This window comes from Eublepharis macularius, chromosome 6 (assembly GCF_028583425.1).
Source record: "Eublepharis macularius isolate TG4126 chromosome 6, MPM_Emac_v1.0, whole genome shotgun sequence".
NCBI lineage: Eukaryota > Metazoa > Chordata > Lepidosauria > Squamata > Eublepharidae > Eublepharis > Eublepharis macularius.
Window position 1 is genome coordinate 64,763,798 of NC_072795.1, and position 19,707 is coordinate 64,783,504.

The window sequence follows — 19,707 nt, forward strand, 5'->3', positions numbered from 1 at the left end:
GTGCATAGAGCTACAGTTCAAATGTGATAAAATATGGTACTGTGAAGTAGACGTTCTATGCAATTCAGTACGCCGGCCATGTTTTGTGTTCTTTCTGTTATTTCGCAATCGGAAAATTATGACTCCTGTATATTTTTGCTTCAACAGACTTAACGCAGCTACCCTTCTAGAACCGCTAAGAATGTGTGTCTAGCATCCCAGAATCCTGGTATTTCCACCAGCACCTCAGATTATTCAGAATGTATCAGGACTTGATGTTGAGGCATAATGAGAATTCACTGCCTGGTGACTGCTATGATATGATCAAGGATTGCAGTGTAGTTTCCACCAGGATCTGACATAATAACTATTCAATGGATGTGTGTTTTGCCTCCTGCCATTGTGGTAGTAAGGAAAGCCTATGTTAGTAATACAGTCCTTACTTTGTAAAAACAAAAATGAAAAAGATGCTATTGATAAACAGTGCACTCCTAAACAGAGTTACATCCTGTAAGGCCTTTGAAGTCTATGAGCTTAAAAGAGTATAACTGTTTAGGACTGTATGGGAAGATCAACCTCTGTCACAAGTGTTTTGCCCCCAGTCCTCATTGTTTTCTAACTGACTAGGGTTGCTTCCACAGAGAGTTTTTGCTTTGTGCTCTCCTTCAGAAGCAGTTTGTTTACAGTTTACATTTACACTTCCACACAAGTTGGCATCTCCCATCTTACAGATTTTCCTTGGCTTTGCTGCATTTTGCCCCATACTTGCTTAAGCACAAAAGATCATACTCAAAGCATGTTTGGAGAGAGTGGATGTGATGGGAAAGCTCCATTCCCACATTTGGTACCATGTCCTGTTTTATTTCCTCTCATTCCCACAATTTCTTTCTCCCCACCAACAAGTTTTATGTAGTTTTTGTGGCAGTAGGTATGGCACATTGCAGCATTACACTATAGTGATATACTCTCTTTTTAAAGAAAGCATTTTGGTGGGAAGGAGATGGGTATTATCTTCCCATATGGAAGAGACCTAAATCCATGTTATTAGTTTAAACTTTATTTGTTTACATTTACTTTCTTTATATCGTACTTGGTTTATATTGTTCACCATTTCATCCTTGCAACAACCCTGTGGGGTAGGTTAGTCTAAGAGTGTATGACTGACTGGACCAAGGTCTCTCAGCTTCTGTGGCAGAGTAGGGATTTGTACGTAGGGCTCCCAGATCCTAGTTTGACACTCTAACCACCATAGAACACTTTCAGCCTAGCTAATTCCACACTTACCTAAAACCTGCAATTAAGACCTGTGCACTATATGTAAAAGGAGAATTATGCCAGTGGTCAGAAGAATTCATCTCCCAGTTTAGAGAAGGGGAGGGGAAAGGGGAAAGCCGATATACGATAGGGGGAATGGCTGTTTTAAAGTTCAGTTCTAGCTTCTGAAACAAGTCTGAGAGCTCCAACTAAAATTATACGTAGATACTGTAGAAGTAGGAAAGTTACGCATATCTATAGAATATGTGGCCCAGTGTATGACCAAAGAACATGAAGTAACTGCCATACTAGAGAAGAGGTCTGGGTCTAATCATGCTAGGTTGGGAGGCCAAACAAAGAATTGTTTTACCAAATGCAAACTAATGTATAGGACAAATAGATTCCATTGTTTATTACTGAATTTCTTGGAAGCTTGCCTTGCTGCCAGAGGTAGGATGATGTTGCCTAGAGCAATGACAGGACAGCAAACGGAAAGGTAGAATCCACGAGACTTGGAAGGCAACACGTTTTCCATTCCACAGAAATACTTCTCTTTATAGAATGAAGAGTAGAGACGTCCTTGTTGGACTGGATACAGCACATTTTATTAGCCTGTCCATACTGTGGTTTCCAGAAAGCCATCCCCCACTGTTCTAGCAACAATACAAATTGCATTGTCTAGCAGCTTTATTGGCAAGACAAAGATGCTCCAAAAGGAAACAGTTTGCAACTCTGAGTCCATGAAGAGTTTGGATCCTTGCTGTTCTGGAGAAACATCAGTTATACTGCCACGTGTATTAGATGTATTTTCCTGATCTATCTGTAGGTGGCACACCTGTGCTTTCTGCCCAAAATTGCCTTTAGGGTTGAGGCATGATGGTTGGCTTGGGGCACGATGGAGAGAGTTTCAGTGGACACAGAGCACAACACTGCAGTAGGGAGTGGGATGCCTTGTGATAGAGAGGCATCACTTTGAAATCCTTGAAAGAAACACTTTTCAATCGATCAAGAAGGGAGAAATCTCTCTTGTGTGTACTCTACCCTCGAGTCCCACCTCTCATGACCTCCTTACAAGATATCTGTGATCTTTGACTTCCTGTTTGAGAATTCACTTGGAGAAGCATGTAGATCAGTTACATAGCTATGGCAAAGATCCAGAGGAGTTAGCCGTGTTAGTCTGTAGTAGCAAAATCAAAAAGAGTCCAGTAGCACCTTTAAAACTAACCAATTTTATTGCAGCATAAGCTTTCGAGAATCCAGTTCTCTTCGTCAGATTGTATCATGCATCTGACGAAGAGAACTTGATTCTCGAAAGCTTATGCTGCAATAAAATTGGTTAGTCTTAAAGGTGCTACTGGACTCTTTTTGATATAGCTATGGCAAGGATTTCTAAACAAGAAAGCCAATGTCCTACTTAATGATTCTTTCCTACCCCAAAACAATGCTGCACAAAAGCATAAATAAAATAATTAAAATATTGGTCAATTCCATGAACAGGACTGTTCTGTGTAAACTCGTCAATCCTATAGTGGCATTAAACTGCATGTGTAATTATAACACAGGTTCCACACACAAATATTGCGCTGTTGAAATAATCCACTTTTTGGATTTTTCCCTGAGTCTTTCCCCTCTTATTCACTAATGTAAGTGAAAGTATGCCTCAGCAATGTATTTTTTTAATGTGAACCAGTCTGAACTGTTAGTTCATGGCACTTTATCACTATTCTCCCAACATAAATCTGCTCATCCTACATCTAATGCTCCAAAAGCTAATTGTGCAATCCTAAACAGAGTTACTCCAGTCCATAGATTTCATTGGGCTTAGACTGGAGTAACTGTGTTTAGGATTGCACTGTAAGTGTTGGATTAGGATTTGGGAGACTCAAGTTCAAACCCACACTCTGCCATGGAAGCTTTCTTGCTCATCTTGATCAGCAAGTCACACATTGTCGGCCTAATCTTCTTCAAAGGGTTGTTATGAGGATAAAACAACAACATAAACCACTTTGGGTACCCACTGGGGAGAAAGGTGCCGTATAAAAAGTAAATGTCTGTAGTCATGTTTTAGTTAAATGTTTATTTCGAAACTCTAAGCTCTCCCTCTCAAACTCAAATGGAACTCTGAATAGTACCTTTAAAAAAAACTGTTGCTATACTAAGGGGATACTTGTTAGGAAGTTGCAATCAATAGGAAGGACCAACCAGAATATTAACGCAAAGTCCATCTACACCACTAAAATTGTATCTCTATTACACTGCAATTGAAGAAAAATGGCAACAAACCAGTTGCTGGAAATAATGGGAACATAACTAGGAAAGAACAAAGGAACCTCCATTGTTTGGAACCCCATTATAACAGCACCAATGATTGCAAGTTCACCACAGCTGACTTCAGACAGCCCCTTTCTACTCATGAGATTACACCCTGGAGTCCCATAAAGTGTTCTATGTTTCTTCTTCTTTCCTTCAACATTTTGTGGACAATATGTATTGCCATTAGGTGTACCAAAGTGACAGTGGAATGGGCACTAAGACAATGGAAGTATATTTCTAAGATACTTGAACATTTTTATGCATTTTAAACTACAGATTACTGCTTTGTGAAGAGTAGGCATTCTTTAACAACAACAACTTTTCTCATGCTTTCTCACACATCAACGTTGTACATTTTGGTGTCAATAGCATAATAATACCATCTGCATAGAAACCAGGAGAGGAAAGGAAAGGTTTGCTGTGGAGGTGCTGCTTTGCTCAGACTTAAACAGATCTGGTTAATGTACACTGCAACACACAACAGGAGCATTCAAAGGGAAGGGAACCTTTGTGCCGTTTGTCTGTCTGTGACAGATTATTGTGCCTTTGATTTTTCGGGATTGCAGGTTCTAGGCTGGGTGGGATTACCAATAGATTTGCTAAATACATATAAAGGGGCAAAGAGCTGCCTTTGATTTTCAGTGGTGTACCCAGGGTATATTTACAATAGCACCTTAGTATCAATAGGTACATAAAGTCAAGGCTTTACCTTGATATTGAAAGAGCAATGGTCAGAAGCTAGAAGGATGGACACCTTTCCTGTCTCTCATATGTGTCGAGTGAGCAGTGCTCCTATGGGTGGCTTGGAGAGAGGAAGTAAAGGCTAGCATATAGGCTTACGAATCTTGCCTATTTCCCCTCTCTTGACCTCAGCCTATGAGTTTCCTTCATGGCTAGGCACTGAATCAGTGTCCAGCAACCATCAAATAGGCCTACAAAATAATTTTACAAGATAAAATCACTTGGATTCAAATGTGTGCTTTCATTGAAAGAAAAAACGATGTTAAGAGAGACATAACTCAAAGGATTCCTGGGTGAAGCTGATTGTTTGGATCCTTTCCAGTCTAGTTTCAGTTCTGTTTATGGGGGAGAAACAGCTTTGGTCACCCCAGTGGATGATGTGTGCTGGGAAATGTATGGGGGAATGTGGCTGTGTTGATTCTGGCCTCTCGGCAGCTTTTGATACCATCAATCACGGTATCATTCTGGACTGCCTTATGCGGTTGGGACTGGAAGGCACCATCCTGCAGAGATTTCAGTCCTGCTTGGAAGGTAGGCTTCAGAGGGATGTGCTGGGGAACTGCTGCTTGGCCCCTTGGCCTCTGGCTTCCAGAGTTGTCCTACAAGGTTCTGTCTTGTCCCCCATGCTTTTTAACATGTATATGAAACTTCTGGGAGAGGTCATCAGGAGGTTTGGGCAGGGAACTCAGCAATAAATAGATGATACTCATCTCGGTCTCATCCTTCCAGCAGTTCCTTTATAGGCTGTGGAAACTGTGAACTGGTGGTCAGAAGCTGAGGACAGATGAAGGTTAACAAGCTGAAATTTAATCCTGACAATATGGTGGTGGTGCTGGTGGCAACCCAAGAAAGGTCCTTCTCAGTCATGGCACCAAACTATGTAATTCCCTCCACAGGGACTTTAATCTGTCCTCTGCTAGCATTGACTTCCACCAGCGGATGAAGACTTTTTGTTTGGTTTGGTGTTCCCTTGTTGACTGTCATTGACCCTCCTTTCTGTTTACGTGTCTGTGTCTTGTTTTACTTTTTATATTTTAAGCTTGTCTTAATTTTTTTATTTATTACTGACTTGGGGACCCTAGATTGGGTGGAAAGGCAGATTTAGATGTTTTGAAATAAATAGCCTGGGCCATTGGGAGAGAACTATAGCTACCACCTTTGTGAGTAAAAATGGCTAGTCAAAGAGCACTGTTCTGTATGAGAAAAGGAGGCTTGGTACATCCCTGAAGAGAAGACATATCCCAGATAATTTCACAGGACTTTGGATGGTAACATGGAATCTATTTTATGTACCCTTCAGTGACTTCTGTAGATCCTCTTCCTGTGCTGCTGTGTTTTTATACCTGTAGTAATCCTTCTCCAACTCCATTAGCTCTCCACCACCATTCAGACTCTCTACCCCTTAGAGATGCTCATGATAGTGGTGTGGCATTGTCAGCATGAACCCAACTTTTGAGACTAAAAATGAAAGCCTGTAAGCCATGAGCTCAGAGACTTCATTCTCACAGCACAGGTAAACAGACACATCTATAAAGCTTCCAAATTGTTTTAAAGGCTGTTGAGATATTATACGGAGGTACTAGATTGCATGATACTGAAGAATCTTAAATCTCCTCAGTCAAAAGATGTACCTTATTGAGCAATCTAAGTATTACTTTGCACATTTCGGAATCTTTCTTAAAGCAGGTTTTAAAAAATTTGTATTATCAGTTTGCACCTTTGCTTACTATGAAGCTACAGTGCTATATTATTTATGTCAGATTACAGATTTTTAAAGATACTTGTACTCTTTACAATTTTATCAGTAAAACACTAACTCTTTTTTGATACTTAATTGACTGTTTCTATATCATTAACATGAGGAAGTAAACTTGCTTGTAACTTAGCAAATTTCACTAATGTGTACCCTCTGTCTTTTGTGTGTATGTGTGTACATCCTGAATATTTTGGGTGTCACGTTATACCCTTTTCTCTGTTGTTTTAGACCAGATGCCATTTTATGATACATCATCATTATTTTATTTAACAAACTTTAAGATAAAGCAGAATGAAAATGCAAGTGGGTTCTAGCCTAGACTGGACATCAGGTTAGAGATTCCTTAGTGGTACACCATCTTGTGAAAGATGAGTTTTCCCTTTTACAGCTCCAGCCTCCACTGCATCTTGTTCCAAGTTGAAAATCCAAGACTCCATTCGAAACCTTTGATTGTATTCCAATTCAAGCCTAGTTATCTTTCACAGTCCCTCCTATCCTGTAGTATCCTAAGAAGGTACATATCTGTCATGAAAGCTATTGTGTCAGTATAGTCAGAATCATTCTCACCTTTGCCAGTGTGAGCATCATATACTCATATGCCAGTCATGGTTTTAGTATGCAGAAAAAATACTTTCCACTGTTGTAAGGAAAAGCACTAGAGATTATGCAAGTTTGACTAACTCTTCAAGTAATTTATTAGGAAGTACGTTAATTCCCCAGGTCACAGTCTCTGTTAACAACCATGCAAGTTTAAGTGCTGCGTGTATATTAAGCCCTTTGTTGCTAGGTAAAACCAACTTTATTATGGAGCCTGAGCATCCTTTGGAAAGTTGTATGATGTCTTTCCTAATGTCTGCAGAACATTCTGATCTCCAAGAGTATAAATTTAGTTATTTACTTCATTTATAGTCTGCCTTTCTTGTTAAAATTCAAAACAGATCACAAAATTAGAAAGCAATGCAATAAAACAGTATAATACATACAATAACACAATAAACTGCCTAGAATTTCTTCAGACATTAAAACTACAATCCTATTCTCTTTTTTAAAAAGCCCTTCTGAATTGGCCATCTCTGATTAAGACAATGGTTACATTCATTCTTTTCCTTTGCTAACTTGGTATAACTTGGCAAAAATACCTTGCTTAAGAAAGATGTTTAAGGCAACCAGACAAAATTTATGGCCTCTCCTTTCGAGAGACAAGGCCAGCTCTATAGGAACAACCCCCATCATCACACCAGTTTAACAGATTATCACATTATAACAAGATTTCTACCCTGGTATGCTAAGATGAGCTCATCTTTGAAAATCTCAGATCACCACTTCCTGCTGACTCCTGTCCCCGCCCCTCTTGTTAGCAGCTCCCACTCAAAGCATCTCCCTGATTTTTTTTAAATAAAATCAGTCCTTGCTAAGACTGCTGGAAAACTCCCACCCAGTTCGCTCAATAAACAATGGCTTGCTGTTATATTTGCTATTGACAAAACTCTGTTGGATCCTAACCAACAGGCCTCATGTTTGCCTCATTATATGTTTTCTAGGTGGGCAGGCACTGGATGCCAAGTAAACCATTTTTCTGCCTTGCTGCAAACATATCTTCCTGGAGTCCAGGCTGAGTAATGAAGTCATAAGGATATTTCCACATATGCACCGGTTACAACCGGTTGCAATAACTCCCTCAAGCCCCTTTTTGGTGTCAATAGCATAACATGCCATCTGCATAGAGACTGGAGACAGTCTTGTTGTGGGGATTTTGCTCTGCTCAGACTTTTCAGAAGATCTGGATAATGTACAGTGCAGGACAGGATGAGCATTCAAAGGAAAAAAAGGAGAGGGGTACATTTTTTAATAAAAACGTTGAGCTGCATGTCTGTGTCAGATGATGCTTCTTGTGATTTTTCAAGATTGCAGGTTTTAGGCTGGGTAGGATACCTATAGATTTGCCAAATGCATATAAAGGGATGTGATTCATGTAATGCATGTACCTTTTATTCCCCAGGAAACTCAGGAGTGGAGGGTGTTTTGTCACAGGAGATGGCAGATTCCCTTTTGATTTCCAGTTCCTTACTTTGATATACAGCCCTGGGTGTGGCCTGCTTGCATGCCTTGCATTTTTAGGATGGTATTAGAATAAACTGTAAGGCAGTGAGTTTCTCAACACCTAAAAACAATGTAGTGGAAAATAACAATATAAACAGGAGGGTTTTTTAAAAAAATTATAAATCATTTAAAATTGTTATATTTTCCCCTTCTTAAAGCTGAACTATGTCAGGCAATTTTAATAGACTATTAATCTAATTTATGTTGTGTTCAACAAGTGTTGTTGTTGTTTGTAGGGGCCTACAAGTGCCCTACAAGTGGGGCCTGGAGTTCTCCTGGAATTATAACTGATCTGCAGACTACAGAGGTCAGTTTCCTGGAGAAAATAGCAGTGCTGGAGGAGGATTCTATGACATCAGATCCCTGCTGAGCTCCCTGCCCTGCTCCCCAGGCGCCACCACCCTGAAATCTCCAGGAATTCCCCAAACCAATAGACCCTGGAGGCATTTACCATCACAAATTGGTTCAAATCAATCATTAAACTGTAATTATTAAGCCTTTACATATGACATGGTTGAAGAGGAAGATCATACCACGAGCACATATATTGGAACAAAGGGGGAAAACACAGAGGAAAAGCAACACAAATTTAATAATGGTATTATAGATCACTTTTCAGGAGGTATAAGAAAGTTAAGACTCATACATATAGCTAAAGAGAGAGATTGTGAAAGACTGAATAGGAAATGTTCCTTTCCTTAACTCATACACAATGCATGATTTAGAGAGAGCAAAATTAAATTAATACATAATGATTTAAAATGTAAGATATTATTTGAACGTGAATGATTGCCTGTTGGAACTGCCAAACAGAAGATGAGCTGATCAAAAGCTTGCATGCTATTTTGTGTTGTTTTGATTGGCCATAATAAAAGGTATTGCATGGAAGAAAAAAAGATGATGATGAGCTGATAGCCAGTGATAAATTATTAGAAAAAAGTATGATAAATTAATGGAAATTAGAAATGTCAATGGCTACTAGGGAATAGCATGATCCTAGTCCTGATTAAGCACAATTAAGTCCCAGTAGGTTCAATAGAGCTTTCTCCTAAGTAAGTGTGTTTAGGATTCCAACCTAAGGTTATCAGTGTATCCAACAATGCTTGTACCCATCAACTGGTGAGTTTTGTCCTGGCCTAAACTTAGCTCAATGTGATAGTCCTCATCTTTTTTTATATAGCTTCTTTAAGATTAAAGTAAGGAGATAAGTAGAGAAAGCAAAAGGAAAGTATGGAAGAGAATAAAGGCAGGTGTCATTAAAAGTTGGTTCCATGATGCAGGGTGAGTATCTGGTCTGAAAAAGCTGAATATGTCTGGTTTATGCTATTTATTGGTGGTGAAAAGTGCTATCAAGTAGCTGCCAATTTATGATGACTCCATACGGTTTTTTAAGGCTAAAGACACTCCGAGGTGGTTTGTCTTTGCCTGTATCTGTATAACAACCCTGAACTTCCTTGGTGGTCTCCTATCCAAGTACTAACCAGGGTTGGCCCTGCTTAGTTTTTTAGTTAAGCTAGTCTGGGCCATCCAGGTCAGGATATGCTGTTTCTTGCTGAACTGCAAATCAAAGTGTCTGAAAGAAAAATTATAGCACACACAACCTTGACATAGTCACAAACAGGTTGGTATGCTTAATGTCTAAAGAGAAATTTTAGGCTGAAACCTGCCTGGAAGCTGAATGATGTGGATTAGAATCCTTGTCCTAGCCTCATACGTGGAGAATAGGCTACAGTTACTCAGTGGCAAGTGAAATGTTACAAAGTGCTAAGATGTCATTTCTCTTTAATATTATTTCATGTTTGAAGATTATGTTTTGGCCTTGAAAACACATTTTGTGATTCAGCCCTTGTTGAAATTAGGACATAGATATTATGGAGTATATCCCTCCTTTCTCCCTAATGGGGACACAAAACATTCTCCTCTCCTCTATTTTATCCTCACAGCAACCCTATGAGTTAGGTTAGGCCGAGAGTGTGTGATTGGCCCAAAGTCAACTAGCAAGCTTCCATGGAAGAGTGGGGGTTCAAACCTGAGTTTCCCAGATTCTAGTCCAACACTCTTCACCACTATACCACACTGGCTGGATTGTAAACCCGCAGTATGAAACTCAGCAAGAAAGTTTGTAAATACACCATGGGATCGTTGGCTGGATTATAGCTCTGCTTGGGGAGAAAATTCCCACAGATAACAAAACAGAAAAGAGTCCAGTAGCACCTTTAAGACTAACCAACTTTACTGTAGCATAACCTTTCAAGAACCACAGTTATCTTCGTCAGCTGCATGGAGGGTAAGAAGAAACAGGCCAGATATATATAGGTGGGGAGGGGAGGGGGGAGTAGATGCAAATCAGTTTGCTTCTGATAATGAAATGAGTTACTTGTTAATGAGATAACCATTCATAGTCTCTATTCAATCCAAGTCTGACTGAGTCAAATTTACATACGAATTCCAATTCAGCAGCTTTCCATTGGATTTTGTTTTTGAAAGGTTTCTGTCGAACAATGGTGACCTTTAAGTCCTTGATGGAATGTCCTGGTAGATTGAAATGTTCTCCTACTGGTTTCTAGATGTTGCCGTAGATTACAGTTAGCCACAAACTGATAGTAGTCACTAATTTGACAGCACCATAAATACCAGAAAGCCATTTTGTTTTGCTTTAGCAGAAACACTGTATCCAAGTCATAGAAAGTATGGGTTCTACTTTGCTCAAAAAGGATTGGCCATCAGAAAAATGTGTCCAGTTTTGGCTGCTAGATTGTGAAAAATATGCAAAGAAAATAAACTTTCTACAAAAGAGCATCAGAAACATTATTGTAAAGCAAAACAGATGGAGAAATTATTGAGGAACAGCATATATTTATCCTGCTGTGGAGAAAAATGCAAAGGGTACAAGCCCTTTGAGGAGTCCTGAGCAATCACTCCTGGAATGAAGGAACTTGAAAAGTATGTTACTAAATAAGGAGAAAAGGGCTCTCCTTTGATAATGAAGAATCAGAAGGAATGTTTACAACTCAGGGGAAGAGCAATTGGGTTGCATTTTAGGAAGTGCTTCCTATCTCCAGGATCAACTGCTTTGGCCCACGGGTAAGATTTTTATTTATGGCAGATCCAAAGCAAACTCTGGGCTCAGCTAGCTAGAATCTATTTTGAATAAGGAGGGCTGAGTCCCTGACTGTATGAAAAGGTAGCAAAATGCAACAGAACCTTGATTTGCCTTTCCTTCACCACTGAGTATTCCACGTACCTACCATTAACGGGCACGGTTTACAGGTTAGATAGCAAGCTTCGTGTTAGTACACTGAACATGGACGATGGAAAACAAACATTTTGGAAAAGCATAGAATACGGAGACTGGGGTAAAGTAGGGGAGGAGCAGAGCAGCTCTTGAGGTTCTTTAAGGTTTCTAATTTAACCCAACCCAAGTGACTGCCCACACGTGGCCCATGCATTTGCACCCTTGTAGACACACATGCGTGTGCGCGCACGCCTCTAAACGTGTCGGCACATGCCTCCACACGAGCGTGGCGCGCACACACGGCACACATGCAAGCGCGCGCCTTCCACAGCCCCTCGGTCCCCTCCCCGCGCGAGCCCGCCGGAGGTGGCTGCTGTGGCAGAGATTGGTGTGTTTTCCCCCATCTGCGTCACATGGCTGCCCCTCCCCTTCCCTCCTCTCCCTGTCGCGGCTCGGCTCGGCTCAGGTCACTTTGACAAGCTCGCGCTCGCTCTCCTCCCCCTTCGCCGCGCAATTAGCATATTAATCAGCCCCGGGTCGGCTTCGGAGGCGATCGGAGCGCATCGTCTCGCGCGGCGAGGCCAACGCAGCAACAGCCCAGCCCTGTACGCGCCGACGGGCAGAGAGAGAGCGAGAGAGGGGGATCGGGCTGCCCCGCTTACTGCGCTTACTGCGCTTCCCTGCGGGGAGGCCCCGCGGTCGGGGGCGGCCTTGCCTAAGGGCTGGGCCGGGGTCTCTCCCAGGGCGGCGGATGCCAGGGCCCCGCCGAGCGGGCACGTCGAACCTCCCCTGCGCCAGGCCGGGCATGTGAAGATGTCAGTGGGCTGTGCGTGCCCAGGTGAGTCTGAGCGCGCTAGGGAGGGAAATGATCCGGCATGCATCCTTCTCGAAGCCAGGGTGGGGAGGGGAGTTCCTGCCTGCCCCTGCTTGGGCCTCTCTGAGACTGGAAACAGCCGAACGGGAAACAGCCTCATCGCCTCTCGCCCTCCCCCCAAAAAACACGGGCTATGTGGGGGGTTGCGGAGTCCCAGTCGAGCATGTGGCGCAGGGGCCTCGCTTTCGGGCTGGGGGCTGGGGCGAAGATCTGGGGTCGTGGTGGGATCGGCTTGTTTGTGTTGCGGGGGTGGGGGCGTTTTGCGGGGTCCTCGTTACTCGTATCGGTTGGCAAAAGAGGTGCCAGTCAGAGGTTGCAGAGGTGCCCAGTGCTGGGGCATGTCTGCTGGAGTAACACTTCCGACGAAGGGAGGGTTTGGGGACCAGCAGCTTATACTGGGAAGTATAAGATTCGGGCTAGGGTAGCTCAATCAACATTACAGGAAAAATAGTTGTGGGAGGGCCGTGACAGTGGCTGTGTGCATTTTGTTTTATGTCTCTCTTCTGAATGTATGGAGGCTGCCCTAGGGGACTTGCATTCAGCAGTGGGATATTGACATGTTAAAGGATGTTGCCCTTTTTCACTCTGAGAGAAGGGCATCTTGTTCCCACCTGCATGGAAAACAGAAATCTGAAACAGTTGTTCGGTTATACAATAGTTAATTCCAATAATTTTAGAAATCACAACTCCCAAGGATGTGTTTTTGAGGGTTTTCTCTAATTTATTGAACATAGGTTTTGTTCCATACTTGAAAAGAGGCTGCTAGAGTTGATGATTCTCGACACTATTAGTTTGGACTGGGTGGCCTTGGCTCTGTGTGTGTGTAAGTTGGTTTATGTGGGGGATGGGCTGGCACTCTTTAGCTCTGGACTCTTCAGAAAAACTGTTGCAGCTATATGGTTCTTCCCCCCCCCCCCACCTTCCTTCCTTGCTGTTGGGGAAGATAGGTAAAGAGTCGTTGGCATAGTAGGCCATGGAACTTTGTGCTAGATGGGTTTAATGTCAACTCTTCGATTTCTTGGGCTTCCACAGTGGGGGGGGGAATCTTATTAAGCAGGAAGGTTGCTCCCTAGTTAAGGTATCTTGCAAATTGTGGGCGCGCCACAAAAACTTAAAGTGTACACATACACCCATGTGTTTAGAAAGCTTGTCCTTGGGTGGCTGCAGCTATGACATGTGAAGGCTAGGTTTGGACATCCCATTATAGTTGCCTAGTTGGAGGATGGGGGAATGGTAGCAGGCATGGAGGCTCATGGCACTACTAGAAAGACCTGTGTAGCCCCACCATTCCTTCATCCAAAGCTTTGATCTGGGACAGGGTGTGTTTCAGTTGTGGGGTGCAGTGTGTACTCAGGACTACTGTTAGGAAGGAGTTGAAGACAGCCCAGATGACTCACTCTGGGTTCTGTAGACTGGTGGTAACCAGTAAATGCTACAGAGCAGGATCAGATTTCTAACCAGGCTTTCCTTGAAGCCATGCTTGACCTGACCTTTCTGTCCTGTCTCCTACCAGAAATACTGTCTTTGGTTCCTTCAGTAGCCCTTGACGCAATCAGACATGCCATGGAGGCTTCATAGGGCTGCCTGCAGCAGGTGATCCTGCTGTCTCTCACACACCCAAGTTGTGGTGTGAGGAGGGCTTCTATTGTAGTCCTAGTCTGCGTGGTGGTTTCTTACTCAGGGACCTGGAACTGAGAATGGTGTGGTTTGCTCCTACAAGGATCAATACTTTACTACTTAGCAAAATCAAAAAGAGTCCAGTAGCACCTTTAAGACTAACCAATTTTATTATAGCATAAGCTTTCGAGAATCAAGTTCTCTTCGTCAGATGCCTGATCATCTGACGAAGAGAACTTGATTCTCGAAAGCTTATGCTATAATAAAATTGGTTAGTCTTAAAGGTGCTACTGGACTCTTTTTGATTTTGCTACTACAGACTAACACGGCTAACTCCTCTGGATCTATTACTACTTAGCAGTGTTTCATCCCAAACTGGGGTGGGTTGATCTCTGACAAAGAGAACTCTGACTCTCAAAAGCTCATAACTTGGAAATCTAGTTGGCCTTTAAGGTGCTACTGGACCCAAATCTTGTTCTTCTGACAGTATCCAAGTGTCCTGCCTCCTATTGCCAAAGTGGTTTGGGCCAGACTGACTGAGCATGGGGTGAATTCCTGCAGCAAGCTTGGGGTGCTAGAGTATCTGCCAGGACACAGCAGTTCCTGCCTAGCAAACCACCAAGTACGTCATCTCGTAGGATATTTCATTCCCTGCTACCTGTTGTCTGCCTGGACCTACTTCCCTAGCCTTGCAGCAATTTCTGTTTCTCAACAACCCCCTTCCCTTCCCTTCTGCTTCCCTTCCCCCACCACCTCCTCCTCCATCTCCCGCTGGAAGCTGCCAGAGCGGCTGCTGCTTCCTCAAGCAGAAAGTCACGTGCTCTCCCTCCAAAGCCAGGCCAAACATTTAAAGCACCAGGCACAGCATGGGTTCCTTCTCCCCCTCTCCCTTCCCTCCAGGCTTTCCCAGTTTTGTAGCCCTGCTGTGTCCCACCCTGCCTGCTGGCCAACATACATGAGGAGGGGGAGTGCTGGGCACTCCGTGTCCCAAAGAATCTGCATTTAGTGTATACAAAAGGTGCACAGGTTGCTAGTGCTTGAGTTTTCCACTGAAATTTTGCAGCAAGGATTGTTCACAGAGATTAATGATGATCCTTTCTGTATCCTCAGTTTGATGATAGTGTTGATGCCACCAGACATCCTGTACTTCTGTTTTTGTGTGTATGTGGCCTTTGCATTCTGTGTTGGACCTCCTATATGTGTGAAGAGGCTTGTTAAATATCACCTCTCCTGGGCTGCAGGAAATGACAAATGCAGTGTGGTAACCATGTCTTGTCCCTGAGTTACCATAAAACAGTGTTTACAGATAAGATCTTGAAGTTGGCCTGTGGTTCAGAAGGTCCCCCAGGAAAACCAAGTCCCTTGCTAGAGTGAGTGCTAGCTATTTTGAAGGTTGCAAAGGATAAGAAAGCAGCTAGGAGTGTGTGTCTGTGCGTGCAAACCTCATTTCTTGCTGGAACTGTAGATTTCCCCATGATCTCGCTCCCAGAGCCCATGACAGACTGTTTATCGGAATATAGAACAAACAAGCTCTAGTTCTGGCCTCCTGCCAGCTAGAAACATTTAATGAGCCTCTTGCGTTGCTGCTCTTATTGGGAGGGGGGGCCTGCATTAACTTGGAGGAGTTTCCAGCTGTGGGTGCCTTTGCCTTTAAAGGGGAAGCAATGGCATTTGTACATTACAACAAAAGAGCCTACCACTGCGTGTAGTGTAGGTCTGTATTTCTTCCATTCTTTGCAGAATAAGGCAAGGCTAGTGCCTCGCATTCATCATGTAGATTAGCAAGAATATGACCACAGCACCTTCTGAACAGCTTGCCCTGCACTGAGTTCCTTTCCTTTCCAATATCATGCTTCAAAATTCCCAGCATCAGAAATTCTTTTACTACTTAATGTGAGGGGGAAATTCTTAAATGCACATGGTGAGGAAGGTCCTGTTGAAGACATAACTAAGAGGCTGATGATGGATGAGACATCTCATTGCCATAGTTAGATCTGCCAAGCTGTGCTGTGTAGTGTGCCATTTATTGTATACTGAACTGCATGATGAAAATTCTTGTGCGTGATGAAGATTCTTGTACTGTCAGGACACTACAATAACGTGTGTAAATATGTGTACCTTTCTAGAAAATATGCTTCAAAGCTGTCCCATATGGGGTCATTGATTCATATTATGAAGTCACAGGTCAGCTGTGCCTGGGGAAAGATCTGCAATTTAATGTTTGGTGGTATGTTGTGGTTTCACGATTGGCTGAAAAATCTCAGTTTCTTCCTTCCCTAAGGGTCACTTGCTTGAGGCACCTGGATTTGTTTTTCCAAATGCATCCCTTCACCTTCAGACATCTCCCCCCCCCTTAACATTCTGATGATCCAGTGGTCTTGGAGAGAACCATTCTTACAAAGATCACTCTGTATTGCCATCCTCACATAGATTCCACTGCTGCAAGAAATTTAGCTACAGCCAAAGTTATACTAGAGTCAGTATCTGCTTGCATGGAAGACAGAGTTGCAAGGAGAACCTCAGAGGCTATCACTGGCTGTATCCACAGATCTCTCGGGGAGGGGGGGAGTGCAGCCTTCAGGCATCTAAGCATGCTTTGCTTGCTTACTTGTCTGTGTGTAGCACATCTGAATTGTACGGGATAACCTATTAGCAGTACATATACTATAGGAGTGCGTGCCCTGGTGTAAAACAGTTTTGGTTAAATAACCTTTGGGAGAGATCCTTCACAACAATTCTGGGTCCACACTTCTTATGGACTCTGTAAATCTACACACCTGCAAAGGATATGTTTGGTATATTTGATACTGTATTCAGGCTATGCCTTTGAATTTTCTTCAGCCAGCCAAGTCAAGGGCAGGTGGCTTTATAGCAGATTTAAGTATAGACATTGGGACTGGTCATATTTTGTAGCTCTAACATACGTATGACAGAAAATGGTATTTTTTTTCCTTCCAGGCCTTCTGAATGACAACTACAAAGCTTTATTCAGCCCTTTTCAGGAGAGATCCATCCTGAACTGGGAAACTTTGTGGGGCTTCCACATGATCCTTTTCCTCTGATACCAGTTACTCACTCGCTTATTATCCGATAACATGCCTCCTGTACCGCTGCATTCCTGTATTTTCAGAACAATTTTTTTCCAGAGCTTGATTTGGCTTCCAGTACAGTTGCAGCCCAAGCTTGTCCTATGTGGGCTAGCAAAGTGCTGTTGTGTCACCTGGTTTATCCTGCATCTGGTGACATTGGGAAGGCCTGCCTTTCTGCATTGCTTGCCCTGCATTATCCGCTTGCACCTCTGCCACCACTTGTCCCAAAATATCACGTCTTCTAAATCTACTTGTCCAACATCTGATTTTTGCTGCTTTCGGTTTATTTGTGTGGATAATGCTTTAATTTTATTTCATCAATGAATGTGTGCTTGCACAGTAAGGAAAAGAGTTTGTTTCATTTTTTAAAATATCTTTTCCAGTTTTGTAAAGCCGGAGAGAGGGTACTTGAGACTGCTTATCTGTATTCTACCAGAGACTGCTACCTGTAAGGTACCGTCCCCTCCACCAGTGCTGTGAGGACAGGCATTATAGGATAACAGGGAAATTGCCTCATGTTAAAGGCGGTGCCCAACCCCACTAATAAAATTATTCCCAGTCCTTTGCAGGAGAGCAGTGTCTCGACAGCCTGAAGGGGCCCTCGTGTGGGTCACGCTGGGGCTCTGCTCTGTCCTGGCTAAGTCAGACCTGGACACTTTATTGATCGGCCCCTCATTTTACAAGTTGTTCGTTTGAGGCTGCCTTTGAAGTCTGAAGTTAGAGGTGCAGTCCTCTCCCTCCCGCCCTTTCACAAGCCAGTGTTGCAGCTGCCAGACACTCTCCCGCTAATCTCTGAAGGAGCCATCACAGCAGAAAATGGGAACCAAGAATGTTAGGCCATCTGGTCCAATAGCTTTCTGGAGCCAGTCAGCCTGGGTGTATTCCTTGAAGGCAATGCAAATTCTAAATTATGGCAAATATTGCCTCAGAGTTTATTACCTGCCCTGAGCCATTAGGATGGGATAAAATAGGAATCCATCTAATTGAATAAATAAAACTAGGCTATGCATGCTTTGTTAATTTTTTCACATGATTCAGAATGAGCTTGAGCCGGGAAGTGGCAGCAAAAGATGCAGGCGGTGGAATCCTTTGAGTCAGGATGGTAGGAGCCTGCGGGCAGAGTAAGTTGCTGTCCAAAACTCAAAAGATCGTCGTCGTCCTTCTGTGCAGCCCCACATTGGGGACTGCGCAGGCGCAGGCCAGCCGCGGAGAAGATTCTTTTAGCTTCTAGAAATGTGACGGGGACGTTCGGGCCCACCGCGCATGCGCGCCGGTGTTCCCGCCAATTTTGAAGTACAAGTACCCGAACGTCCCCGGCATTCCCTCAGTTCCTTTTTCGCCGCCGTTCGAAAAGGTTCTTTAGCTGTCGCTCGTGTCTTCGGACTGTTCGTCGCTTGTGAGTTATCGCTTCATCTTCTGGGACACGTCTCCACCATGTCCCATTCCTCTCTATTTAAAAAATGCCAGCAATGTGGCACTAAAATGACCCACTCGGACGGTCATGACCTGTGCCTTATCTGTTTGGGCGAGGGGCACGTCGTGGAGCGCTGTAAGTTCTGCATGGCCTTCACCCCGAAGGCGCGGAACGACCGCAAGGCCAGGCTCCGAGCCTTCCTTTGGGACGCCAACCTTCTGCCGCCCAAACCGTCTGGATCGTCCGGGAGCAAGCCCAGCTCTGTCGCTCCCTCGCCGGCTCCGCGTAAGTCGCCGGAACCGCTCCCCTCGGATCCGAAGGGCCCACCCGTTCCGGAGAGCTCGACCGCCTCCGGTTCCGTGAGTGTTCCGTCCAGTCGGAAGGCGAAGAAACGCGCTTCGTCGAAGCCTTCTTCCAAGCCTTTGGCCACTGCGGCTTCTTCGGAGCCCCCGCCAAAAAAGGCAAAGGCCAAGTCGAAAGCCAAGGGCCGTGCTTCATCGCCGGCCCCGACATCGTTGGCTGGTTCGCCTCCCAGATCGGCCCCTCCTGCTGAGGACGTCAGGAGTCTCCTGCACACCCCTTCGCCTCCTCGTACGCCTCCTCCGGTGGTTCCGGACGACTATGAATCGTTCCCCTGTTTTTCGGAACCGTTCCAGGAGTTTGAACGCTCCCTGCCATCTGCTCCGGTCCCGTCGGAGGCCTCCGTTCCGGCGCAGCCACTCTTGTCGGTTCCGACACCGTTTCACCGATCCGTTCCAGTGCCTGCTACTCTACCTCCTTGGCAGCCTGTCCCGGGCTTTGGGAACGTGGCCTCCTGGCAAGATTTCGTGGCTTGGATCCAGCAGTCCGCCCCCTTCCTGCCTGGCCCATCGGCGCCCTTGACCTCGGTTCCGGCGCCGTCGACTCTGCCACTTGCTCCGCCTGCTGCCCGGCCGCATCGCCATCTTTCGGCTCCCGAGCCTCGTACAACGGTTCCGACGGAGCACCCTTCGGTTCCGACGCACACCCCGGCGGTTTTCTCTGACTCCGAGGATGAAGAGGGCCTGGTGTCTCCATCAGAGTACTCCTCGGACGCAGCTTCCGACCCTTCCCCTGATGATGCTGTGGGGGAGCTCCGTTCGTCGTCTCCTAATGACGACTACAGAGTGTTCGCGGAGCAGCTAGTCCGGATGGCCGCGGCACTGGAGCTGGATGTCGCCTCTTCCACCTCGAAGCCAAAGAGCAAGCTGCTGGAGCCGCTGTACTCTGGCTCTCCTGCCTCGGTGGCGTTTCCCCCTGTCGAGGATCTCGTCGACAATGCCCTCGCGCTCTGGCAGACCCCTGCTTCCGTTCCGC

General features: G+C 44.5%; 1 protein-coding gene across 2 annotated transcripts in view; it reads left to right on the top strand.

Moving 5' to 3' along the window:
• The first annotated feature begins 11,882 nt into the window (after window positions 1-11,882).
• LDB1 (LIM domain binding 1) overlaps window positions 11,883-19,707 on the top strand; it is a 73,664-nt gene continuing 65,839 nt past the window's right edge. Inside the window, exon 1 of one of the 2 annotated variants that reach the window (XM_054982418.1) lies at window positions 11,883-12,216. In XM_054982418.1, coding sequence (XP_054838393.1) covers window positions 12,192-12,216 — 25 coding nt within the window. In that variant the 5' untranslated portion in view covers window positions 11,883-12,191. The remainder of the gene's footprint in view (window positions 12,217-19,707) is intronic. The other variant, XM_054982417.1, reaches the window with a different exon arrangement.